General features: G+C 43.1%; 1 protein-coding gene and 1 long non-coding RNA gene across 2 annotated transcripts; one reads left to right on the top strand and one right to left on the bottom strand.

Annotated features, from left to right (window-relative positions):
* Nucleotides 1-605: 605 nt before the first annotated feature.
* ZNF502 (zinc finger protein 502) lies at nt 606-9,269 on the bottom strand. The gene is made up of 3 exons (XM_006070688.4): nt 9,078-9,269; nt 3,173-3,283; nt 606-2,675 (listed from the first exon to the last, which is right to left on the bottom strand). The coding sequence occupies exons 2-3, from the start codon at nt 3,225-3,227 to the stop codon at nt 1,111-1,113; spliced, it is 1,620 nt and encodes a 539-aa protein (XP_006070750.1). The 5' UTR covers nt 3,228-3,283; nt 9,078-9,269; the 3' UTR covers nt 606-1,110.
* LOC112581199 lies at nt 9,265-10,262 on the top strand. Its single transcript, XR_006547458.2, has 3 exons — nt 9,265-9,415; nt 9,531-9,622; nt 9,699-10,262. It is a non-coding gene; the product is annotated as an uncharacterized LOC112581199 (long non-coding RNA).
* The last annotated feature ends 951 nt before the right edge of the window (nt 10,263-11,213 follow it).

Here is an 11,213-nt window from a genome sequence, read left to right as displayed (position 1 = left end):
TAGCCTTCTCCGATACAGTGACTTCATCATTGAAGCTTTCTCTAAGGACTGGTCCACCAATGCCCAAGTCCAGCCAACCTGAAAGGGGCTGCCTTCCTTTATCACGAATGCTTTCTCACCCTAAGGGCTAACAAACCAAGTCCCAAGCTGATCCTAGCGGGCTCCTATCCCCTGGTCCCTGTGTACTAGTCGCCCAGTCAAACTGATAAGGGACAGGAATATGCCCTAGTCCAGGTCAGGAATATGTGGGTGGCTTGCTCAGTCACAGGCAGGCTTCCTGCTCTGAGGCCTCTTACCACTGGTAACCCAGCAAAAACCATTTCCTTTCTGGGTAAGCCAGTAATTCCACAGGGACAAAAGAAAGGTCTTCCTCTCTGTGGCCCTCTGAGCAGATCTGACTTCCTTCCCACAAACTGACAGCATTTGAGAAAAGCTTTGACTTATTTCCTTCTTAGCCCCAAGTGACCCTCTAGCTTTAAAGGATTGGGAAAGATCTCCCTCACCCTGATAAAGTCTTCTTCACCATTCCTATAGCGATCAGCCCAGTTCTTGCCATATATCCCGATATTTATTGAATAAATAAATGAATAATGATTCTGTTTTCATTTGTTTCTGTCTAACCTTCATGGGACCACGCCCACAGATGGGGAGCCTTCCCACAATAGCCACCTCAGTCATTTAGAGGCTATTCAGCACCACCTCAGAACAGCTGCCACTTTCACATTGAGCATCAGTTTGGAAAAGCAACCCAGCCTAGTGAGCAGTGAACACAGGTGACAAGTTGGGGAGGTAAGGCAGGAGTGTAATAAGGGAAACAGTGTTAACTTAATAAATGGCACCTCCAGCTATTAGAGTGCCCTAGGGAGAGGAATGGCAAGGAGCCAAGATTTCTCTGACAAGTAGGAACTTCCTTCCTATCTTGTATTCCCAGATGCCCACCTGGAGTAGGCTCTGCATTCTCCAAATTCCCACCTCCATATTTGGGAATATGCTTCTGAGTATGGTGTCCAAGGCTCCTTTATCCTTCCCTCTAGGAACTGTTTCTGTGCCTCTCCCCTAGGCCAGATTCCTAGCACTCTCCCTAGAGAAACCATCACATGAATGCCAGATTTATTCAGCACTGTGAAGTTTCTGATGTCTGAAAAGGACTGAACTATGTCTAAAGAATTTTCCACAGTCAACACACTCATAAGGCTTCTCACCAGTGTGAATCCTGTAATGTTCACTAAGGTGTGCATACTTGCGGAAGGTTTTCTCACACTCACTACATTTATAGAGTTTCTCACCAGTGTGAGTTCTGTGATGTTCAGTAAGAGATGTGTTGTGAGCAAAGGCTTTCCCACATTCTTGACATTTATAGGGCTTCTCTCCGGTATGAATTCTCATATGCTGAGTGAGGCAGGTATTCTGGTTAAAGCCCTTTCCACATTCATTGCATTTATAGGGTTTTTCTCCAGTGTGACTTCTCTGATGCCGAATAAGGCAAATGCTCTGAATGAAAGCTTTACCACATTCACTGCATTTGTAGGGTCTTTCTCCTGTATGAATTCTCTGATGTTTAGTGAGTGGGGTGCTCTGAGCAAAAGCTTTGCCACATTCCTTACATTTATACGGTTTTTCTCCAGTATGAATTCGCTGGTGTTTAATAAGGGATGGGCTCTGACAAAAGGCTTTCCCACATTCCTTACATTTATAGGGTTTCTCTCCAGTATGAATTCTCTGATGCTGAGAGAGGTTTGCCTTTGTATGGAAAGTTTTCCCACACTCATCACATTTATATGGTTTTTCCCCAGTGTGAATTCTCTGATGTTGTGTAAGATTTGAGTGTTTGCGAAAAGAAGAGCCACATTCATTGCATAAATAAGGTTTCTCACCAGTGTGAATTCTCTGATGATGAATGAGGTGTGTGTTCTGACTGAAGGCCTTCCCACATCTATTACATTTGTAAGGTTTTTCTCCAGTATGAGTTCTCTGGTGTTCAGTGAGATGTGAATGATTGCGGAAGGAATTCCCACATTCGTTACATTTATACGGTTTCTCTCCAGTGTGGATTCTCTGATGCTGAGTAAGAAATGATCGACATCTAAATGTTTTCCCACACTGCTCACACTCATATGGTTTCACTCCAGTATGAATTCTTTGATGTCGAATAAGGAATGAGCTACGACTAAAAGTTTTTCCACATTCCTCACATGTGTAGGGTCTTGTATGAGTTCTCTGATGCTGGGTAAAGGATGAGCGCTGAGTAAAGGTTTTTCCACATTCACCACATTTCCAAGATTTTTTCTGTGTAGAGAGGGTCAAACATTTACTGTGGCCTGAAATCTCATTGGTGTGTATGTTACTTGTCTCCCATTTATGTAGGCTCTCTTCTGTAGAAACCCTGAGATGTGTAACAAGACTTGAGGTCAAAAGCAAGCCTCTCTCAAAATGATATTCCTGGCTAATCATTTCTGGAGGTGCTTCCTTATGGATAAAAGTTATTGCTCCAAAACCTTCTCGGAAAAAGCGTGGTCCAGGAGCCTCTCTGGGAGGGTTTTCCTTCATGTTCTCACATATATGTTTTTCTTCAAACGTAGAATCCTGGTATTCATCCTCTCGGGATCTCTTTGATGCTACCCCTGGCAACTCAATATCAGTGCCATCCTGCTCTGGAGCAGGCTTGTTCATCCAACCTGAAAAAAACCACCACAGTAAATGTCTCTTATGTAGGGCAGAGTGGAAGTCCCTTAACTTAGAGGGACCTCATTTTGACAGGCCTTAATACTGGCCTATGAGTAAGGGTCATTAAGAGCAAGTGAGCAAGTAATTCAGAATTATAAGCGGTGGAAGAGATCTGCACCAGGATAAGGTGATGATCATTAATGAGAAATGGGTAGCTGCAGACACCAAGGAAGTGAGGCAATCAGAGACAAGGGAGATAAAAGGAAAAAGACAAATAAATAACAGAGTAAGATTAGGGCAAAACAGTGAGTGAATGTAAACGAGCCAAATAGTGGAAATGAGATCAAATGAGTACCAGGGAAAAGCTGGCCCCAAGAGATGCTCACTCACATTCACCCCAACATCCCAAAAGAGAGGGCAATTTTCTCTTCTGAGCTTCATTCAGTTTCTCTTGTAAAATTTCCAAAGCCCTCCTATTTCTTCCACTGGTGAACACTTGCTCACTCACCTGGACAAATCTCTCTTCCAATCGCTCTCTCTTCAGCTCCTTGCATATTCAACATCCACAAATCTTCTCTTTGCTTTGATTGTAAAAGACTTCAAGGTTGGAAGTGGAGCCCTGCTCACAGAGGAAAAAAAGGTGGGGGAGGGGATATCACTGTCCCAGTAAACAGAAAAATGAGGAAGAGCTGTTGTCTGAGGATACTATCGGATAACTCACACAAAACCTGTCAAGATAGCAATATGCCTGCATCACCAAGTGTTACGGATGGCTTCCAGCTTTCTGGATTCACAAACTCTATCTGTCAGCTGTTCAAGTGACAGCCAGACAGACTAACATATTAGGAACTACTCAAGCACTTGATAAATACATCAGAATGTTATTTATAAAGATAAAAATAACTATGAATGGGAATATCCATGTCAATGAGTCTATTATACAATAATCTAAAGAAAAGGCAATTAATATAATCAAAATTTACATGGGGGAAATGGCCTCATAGCAAGGCTAATGCATTACGTCTGATCCACCCACCTCCCCTATATGTCAAGGAGCTGGATAGTAGTTAGGGATTTCTCTCTATTTGATACAACCTAGAGATACACTGATTGTCCTTTCTTCAAGGTGTCTTATCAGTGAAAATTTTTTTCTTCAGGCACAGTTCAATATAAACCTGCAGGCTGCAGTTAAAAAAAAACATTCTGTGAAATAATTTTTGATTTACAAAGATTTGCAAAAATAGTAGAAAGTTTCTGGTTTTTGGAAAGTCAAAATTGTAACTGTTCATCAAAAAATATCTCTCCCTATAAGTCTGAAGTGAGAAGTAAAACTGGAAACATCTCAAGAAAAACAGAAGGCAGAGATGGTTTATCATAATGAAGACCTCAGAAAACATGAAAGAATAGGATGTCTGGTGAAGTAATTAATAAGACCAGCTCTGTGGCCTTCTCATCAAGGTCTGTGCCTCAGTGTTGAGTTTTAGAGGTTTAGGAGGATTCTAGGTGGGATCTCCTGATCCTCTTCCATAACAGGAACATAATGTGGACCCACTGCAGAATCCTACAGATATTCATGAGGTAGAGTGGGGTCTGGGTATAATCAGAACTAGACAGTGGAGAAAAAGTCAGACATGACCCTGCCCACACAGAGCTTACATCACAGCTCAACAAAGAAATTACACCAGTGGTTACAAATAAAGTGAAAGTGAAGTCGCTCAGTCCTGTCTGACTCTTGGCGACCCCATAGACTGTAGCCTACCAGGCTCCCCTGTCCATGGGATTTTCCCGGCAATAGTTCTGGAGTGGATTGCCATTTCCTTCTCCAGGGGATCTTCCCAACCCAGGGCTCGAACCCGAGTCTCCCGCATTGTAGACAGACGCTTTACCGTCTGAGCCAAAGCAGAAATATTGGGCACTGTGGAATGTAGAGCAGAGGGGACCTAATCTAACCTGGGAAAGAAGGCCTCACTGAAGAAGAGATAAGTAAGGATTAGATGGGTGAAGAGGGAAAAGAAGATATCAAGAGAAATGAAAGGGAATATATAAAAGGAATCAAGCCCCATACTTCAGAAGAATGAACGAGATCTAGTAAGGCCAAACTATGAAACACTAGAAATGAGCCATGAAGCCCGAGGCAAGCAAATACAATCCTGCAGGTTATTTTAAGGAATTAACCCTAAACTGAGCAGAAAGCCACAAAAAGGACCGGAAAAGGTTTGAAAAGATGTGACATGATTAGATCTGCTATTACACACACACATCCTTTTGTCCGTAGTACAAGAAAAGAAGTGTGTACAGGGGTGAAAGGTAGGAGGCAAGGTGAAGGCTGGAGTACCCCTGAGAGGATGTTTCAGCAGTCCAATAAGGAGACTGGGCTGACTAAGAGAAAAAACAACAGGACAAGAGGAATATTAGAGGGAGATGTAAGGAGAAAAAGTTAATGATAATTTGCTGGTTTGAAGCTTGAGTGATGACAGTAACCTTTAATGAGAGTGGGAACACTGGTTTGGGAGGGAAAAGATACATTCAGTTTGAAATATCAGGCATACATGGATATTAGAGGAGAAAGATATGGGAAGAAAACTTATATTTAGAATTTTTGTCATAAAGAGAGTAATTGAAATTCTGGGGGTAACAGATAAAATCATCAAGAGTATATAGCTAGGGGATCTCCCCAGCAGTTCAGTGGTTAAGACTGCCATTCCAATTCAGGGAGTGGGGGTTTGATCCCTGGTAGGGGAACTAAGATTTTGTGTACTGTGTGGCACAGCTTAAAAAAAAAAGAAAGAGAGAGTGTAATTAGGAAACCTTAACAGTGAGTTTACACATTTACAAGGAAGTTAAACTCTGGCTTTTGACTTTATAGACTCTTAATCCCCTAAGAGAAATATGTAAAATAATTTAATATATGATAAAAATTGGCATTTCTAATCATAAACAATCAATTTCTCCCAAATTATGCTGAGATTGTTTAACTATCTGGAAAAAACACTTAGTGAGATTCCTATTTCATATCACATACCAAAATAAATCTAAATTGAGTAAAGGGTTAAAAATGTATTTTTTAAATTTACACATCAAAAAGTAGATGGACCTGATAAATAAAAAGATTCTTATTAATGAGTAAAGAAAAAAGATGAACTGACAGAAAAATGGGTAGTATAACAAATACTCCAAGAATTACAAAAAGCCAATAAACATATCAAAACAAAGCTCCATCTCCATGGTAATCAAAAAAATGAGAACTGAAAGAATGAAGAATTAATTTTTATATCAAATTGGAAAATTTCTCTTTAATGCTAAAACTCAAAAACTGGCAAAGGTCAGGAAAAGAGCCTCTCACACACGACTGGTGGGAATGTAATCTGGTACCATCTTTCTAGAGATAATCTAGTTATATATATATTAGGTTTTAAAGTTGTATGCTGAGTGTCAATTGGGACACCATGATCACCATTTTGTAGGTACAGGAACTCAGAACAAAATTCTCAGTATCAAAATTCTCAGGTGTATACTATATACACCTGCAAAGTATCTCAGAAGATCCTCAAATTTATCAATATGTCATAATTTCAGGTACAAATGTAGCATCATATATGTATATTTAAAATATGCATATGAATAAGACCAAAAAAGAAAATTAATCGTCACCATGGGGATATGAATTATGAATGATTTTTCCCCCTCTATTTCCCATATTTCCTCAATTATTTATATTCTGCTTTATTTTTAAAAAACTAACTTAAGGAATTCTCTGGTGGTCCAGTGGTTAGTACTCTGCCCTTTCACTGCTGAGGGCCTGGCTCAATCCCTGGTTGGGAAACTAAGGTCGTACAAGCTGCACAGCATGGCCTAAATAAATAAATAACTTAAATCTCTCACAATATCTATCAATTTGTTAGCCATGATTATCTCTGAGGAATAAGATTATGGTACACTTTTTTCTTTTTTCTGGCTGCGCCACAGGGCATGCAGGATCTTCTCCAACAAGGGATTGAACCTTTGGCCCCTGGGTTGGGAGCACAGAGTCTTAACCACTGGACCACCAGAAACGTCTGAAACTTTTGTTGTCTTAAGGCCTTTCTTTTTGTAATGCTTGAAAGTTTTCCTGTAGAAATAAGTAACTCTGTAATCACAGAAAAAAGTGAAAGATATAATCAGAGATGAGACTTATGTGCAAGGATCACATTATTACTATAATTTTAGGAAAATACAGGCAAATAAAAATTGACGGTATATCAATATAACAGATTATGAAATTATTAAGACTCATGTTTTCAAAGAATACTCATGAGAATACAATATGTTAAAACAGGAGACTACAAAACACTAAAACCAAAAAATATGCACATATATACCAGTACTAAAGTAAGCATTCAATAAACAGAAACAATTATCAACTACACATATATACACAAAACACACACATAAAAAAGGACAGTAGAAGACCCTCCAAAATGTCAACAACTGATCTCTAGGTCATTTAATGGGTTACTTTATTTTGTCCTTTATATTCTTCTACATATTTCACTTTTCCTGCAATAAACATGAATTACTTTTATAATCTGAAAAATATCTTAAAGTGAAAGATCTGGCTCAGAGTTTTAACCCCCCAGCCCCCCCCAAAAACCCTTTTTTTTAAAATGCCACATCTAATGGATATGGTATAGGTTTCCCATTCAGAATAAGATCAAAGTGGCAAAGTGAGCTGTACTGAAACTCAAGAAACTTTGCTCTGCCATAGACCGTGTGAACAGGCTATTTATCTGAAAAAGCTGACAAATCAGGTAATATTCCAAGTCCTTCCAGCTCCAACGCTCTGTGAAACCCTTGACTAAATGAGTTCACATAAAGCTCTTATAAAAATATATGCCACATAGCAAGCACTCAACATAAGTTCAGAAATATCACGTTTGAGAAGGACAAGTCTGTTATATCTACTCTTTAGTTGTGGATCATCTAAGCTGTTGTCTAAATCAAAAGTTAACAAGCATTGCCTTTGTAGTTTGAAAACAGAACTAGATAATATGTAAACAAGTGAGCTTGTTTGTTTCAACTTTTTTTTTTTTAACAAAAACAGGTGGTAGACCAAAATTTAGCCCATGGGTCACAGTTTGCTGACACCTGGCTTCTGAATCGGCCAGAATGGAATGCTTACACAAATAAGTAATATGAAATATCTGTTCATGATTTTAAGATGCTAAAAGGATCAAACTTAATCCAGATTTGGGGAAAACAGGTGTGTGTATATATATATATATATATATATATATATATATATAAAAAACTTCATCTTGCTAAAATTTACAGGGACCTAGCATCCTCCTCATGTCTTGTAAGGTTTCTCCCTGCTGCTACTTTGCTACTCCTCTAGAAGCGGCTGAAGGATTCTGGGAAGCCAGGTGTTTTTCAAGAACTGAAACCACAATTCCTTACATAACACCACACTTAAATGTACTGTTTTGTGAAGCCCTTCCTGATTTGCTTGCTGGCCCCAAGTAAAGTATTCCTCCAGGCTGCAAAAGCACCCTGGACCTACATTTTCTGCAGCGTTGGGTCCTTTAGCAGTGCGTCCTCGGATAAGTCATCTATTCTCTACCGACCTCGATTTCCTCATTGAAAATTAGATGTTGTTGTGAAGGCTAAATAAATGCACAACTGTTTCAAACAGTGCCTGGTACCCGTTAAGTGCCAAATAAACGCGGTTTAAAATATCATCACAGGTCTGCTCACATATATATCTTTCAGTACTACACTGGGAAGCGACTTCCCACTTGGCAAGGCTCCGAGGTCACTCACTCTTGTAGTCCCGCCTGTAAATTCTACGTAATATTTGGCAAGTAATGGATAGTAAACTTTTGTTGTTAGACATAAACGTTTCTGAGTACATTCTGTCAACTGAGCTTTGTAGAGAAAAGAAGGCAGTGACAGTTCAACAGTAGAGATCAAGAAACCGGCTCGGTATCCCACGGAATTACAGCTCAGGTCTCCAAACTCTCTCGCTAGTGGGTTTCACACTATTTGCTTTCTCCTCATAAGTCCCATCAAATTTTTTTAAGTTTGAGCTGCAGGACTTTTGGGGGAAACAGCTGTACCCAAACGGAGAACTCTGACCCCCCAGGATTTCGTTTCTGAACTCGGGTCCTAGGTCTCGGTCATTTATCCGTTACTCAATCATCATTCACTCATTCACGCCATCATCTTCTTAGGCGTGTTCTGTGTGCCAGGCCCAAGTGAGTGCAGTGCTGAAGCTGCAAGCGGGGATGGGCTGCCCGGAGCTCGGGGCCGTCCCGGTACGCAAATACTCGGGGAGAACGAGGCCCGGGCGGGTTTCCACATAAACCAGGGCTGCCGCCACTGCCGAGAGGCGTGCGGTGTCTGTCTTTCCCTTCCCCTGGGTCCCGCCCGCTCACCGTGATGTCCGGGGGCTCCCCACAGGGCAGCGACCACTGTCCGTGAGGTACACGGAGACCCAGGGGTTAGAGTCACCTGCCGAGGCCGGAAGAACAGCGGCGCGGCCGGTAGTGCGTCATCAGAGGCCCGGCGGCTCTTGTCTGGCGCAGCCCTCGGCTGTCTAGGAATTGAGAGGAGCCTCTCGATAGCACCCTCGTAGAAGGCGATCCCCGTCGGTTTCCCTCCAAGCCCAGTGGAGGGCTTGTCCCATGAAAGACTGCCTTGCCCGGAATACAGTGACCACCGCATGCCTCGGGAAAACTGTAGATAGGGACGTTAGGGTTGGAAAAAGTACTAGGTGGGTGTCAGAACGGGCCATCTCAGCAAGGGAGTAATACATTGTATCTGCTATAGGATAACTCCTGGCACTTCCCTACTGGTCCAGTGGCTAAGACTCCGTCCTCCCATTGCAGGAGACCCAAGTTCTATCCCTGGTCAGGGAACCAGATCCCACATGCTGCAACTGATCCTGTGTGCTCAACTAAGACCTATGGCAGCCAAATAAGTAGGTTTTTTGTTTTGTTTTGTTTTTGTTTTGTTTTAATGCTGGCCTTACCTTCTCCCCTTCCCTTTGCTTATAGGCAACGGGGACAGCCCATAAATGCTGGCTCCTTCCTCAGCATAATGGTTCCTTGGACTCGCATCTAAACAGACTCTTAACTTTTGGGAACTGAGTTATAACTTCGTATCTCCTCCCTCTGACCTGTTTCCTCTCAACAGCCAAGACCTCTCTGCTTCTTACTCTCAAGCTTCAAGTAGATTTGGTGTAACTCCCAGCAGCGGTGATGGTAAATCCAGACCAGCTCGAGAGGCAGGACTGAGCCTGACTAAGGGCTTTGCTGGCCCCAGTCTGCCCAGTTGAGGGCTCACCACCACCACCAGGGGTCAAAAAAGAACAGTGGCTCAGCAGCTCCTGCCATTGACGTCTATGCGTGAGGGAGTCAACTGGCACTGTACTCCATGTTGAACTGTAAAAGTAAAAATGTTTTCCCAGTCAAGTTAGGGTTGGTTTCTCTCATCCACACCCATCCACAGGAATGGGCTTACCTGGTGGTTCAGTGGTAAAGAACCTGCCTGCCAATGCAGGAAACACAGGAGACTCCGGTTTGTTTCCTGGGTCCGGAATATCCCCTGGAGAAGGAAATGGCAACACACTCCAGTATTCTTGCTTGGGAAATCCCATGGATAGAAGAGCCTGGAAGGCTACAGCCCAGGAGTTGCAAGAGTTGAACACAACTTAGCGACTAAACAACAACATCCACAGGACTATGGCAGGCTTCTGCAACCAGGCAGCCTTTAAATAAAGGGTTACAAATCCCTTTCAATCGCCTCATTTCATCCCAACCGCCTAACCCTGAGTGGAAGAGAGAATTTAAGTTCAGAGAAGTTAGGAATTTGTCCTGGGTTGGAGGTAAGTGAGCAGCAGGGCCAGAGTAGCATACTCTCAGGAACTTTGGGAAAATAATCTTGTCCACAGTGGCACGTCTGACTTGTTTCCAGCGGCCCCAGGCGAGAGAAGTCAGCTCGGCAGGACCGGAGTCCCAGGGTCTGGAGGAAGCTGTCCTTGAGCTGGTACGAGCCCTTCCTTCTCCAACCCATTCCCCTCACCCTCCTACCCTGTCTATTCCTTCCGCCGCCCCGCTCCCTTCTCCTCTTTCTGCTCTTCCCCACCCTCATACCTATTCTTTTCCTGCCTGCCCTGGCCCCATCCCCAGCTCCCAGCACAGCGGCCACTCCCCGGTGGCAGCCTCCTCCTCTCCGTAGCTGACCTCAGGCTGCAGACTCTTCTCGCCTTTCCTTCCCAACACACCCGCTCCCAGCGCCTGACTATAGCCAGATCCTCCCTTGGCCAAACTGCCGATCCCTCCTTCCCCTCCATCCTCTGCACTCCTGGCTCACCCCGCCCCTTCCCGCTCTTCCCTCTGCAACTGCCCCTCCCCAGTGAGACCCTCACCTCCGGGTATCCCAGGTGCCAGCCAGTCCAACCCAGATCCCGGACCCTCAGGCGCCAGGCTATAGGCTCTTGCCCCGCAGCTCCAGGAAGCGAGGCTGGGTCACCATCTTTGTGGTTCTCCCGCTCGGTTTCTCCTGCTGGA

Source organism: Bubalus bubalis, chromosome 21, assembly GCF_019923935.1.
Source record: "Bubalus bubalis isolate 160015118507 breed Murrah chromosome 21, NDDB_SH_1, whole genome shotgun sequence".
In the NCBI taxonomy this organism is placed as follows: Eukaryota; Metazoa; Chordata; class Mammalia; order Artiodactyla; family Bovidae; genus Bubalus; species Bubalus bubalis.
The sequence above is the reverse complement of the archived record's forward strand: the minus strand, read 5'-3'. Positions and strand labels throughout refer to the sequence as shown.

Bases quoted from the DNA above. Each gene is read 5' to 3' on its own strand.
- ZNF502 (XM_006070688.4), bottom strand. From the start codon at position 3,227: ATGTTGAATATGCAAGGAGCTGAAGAGAGAGCGATTGGAAGAGAGATT. The intron at 2,676-3,172 runs GTGAGTGAGCAA...GGTTTTTTTCAG, and splicing joins TGGAAGAGAGATTTGTCCAG to GTTGGATGAACAAGCCTGCT.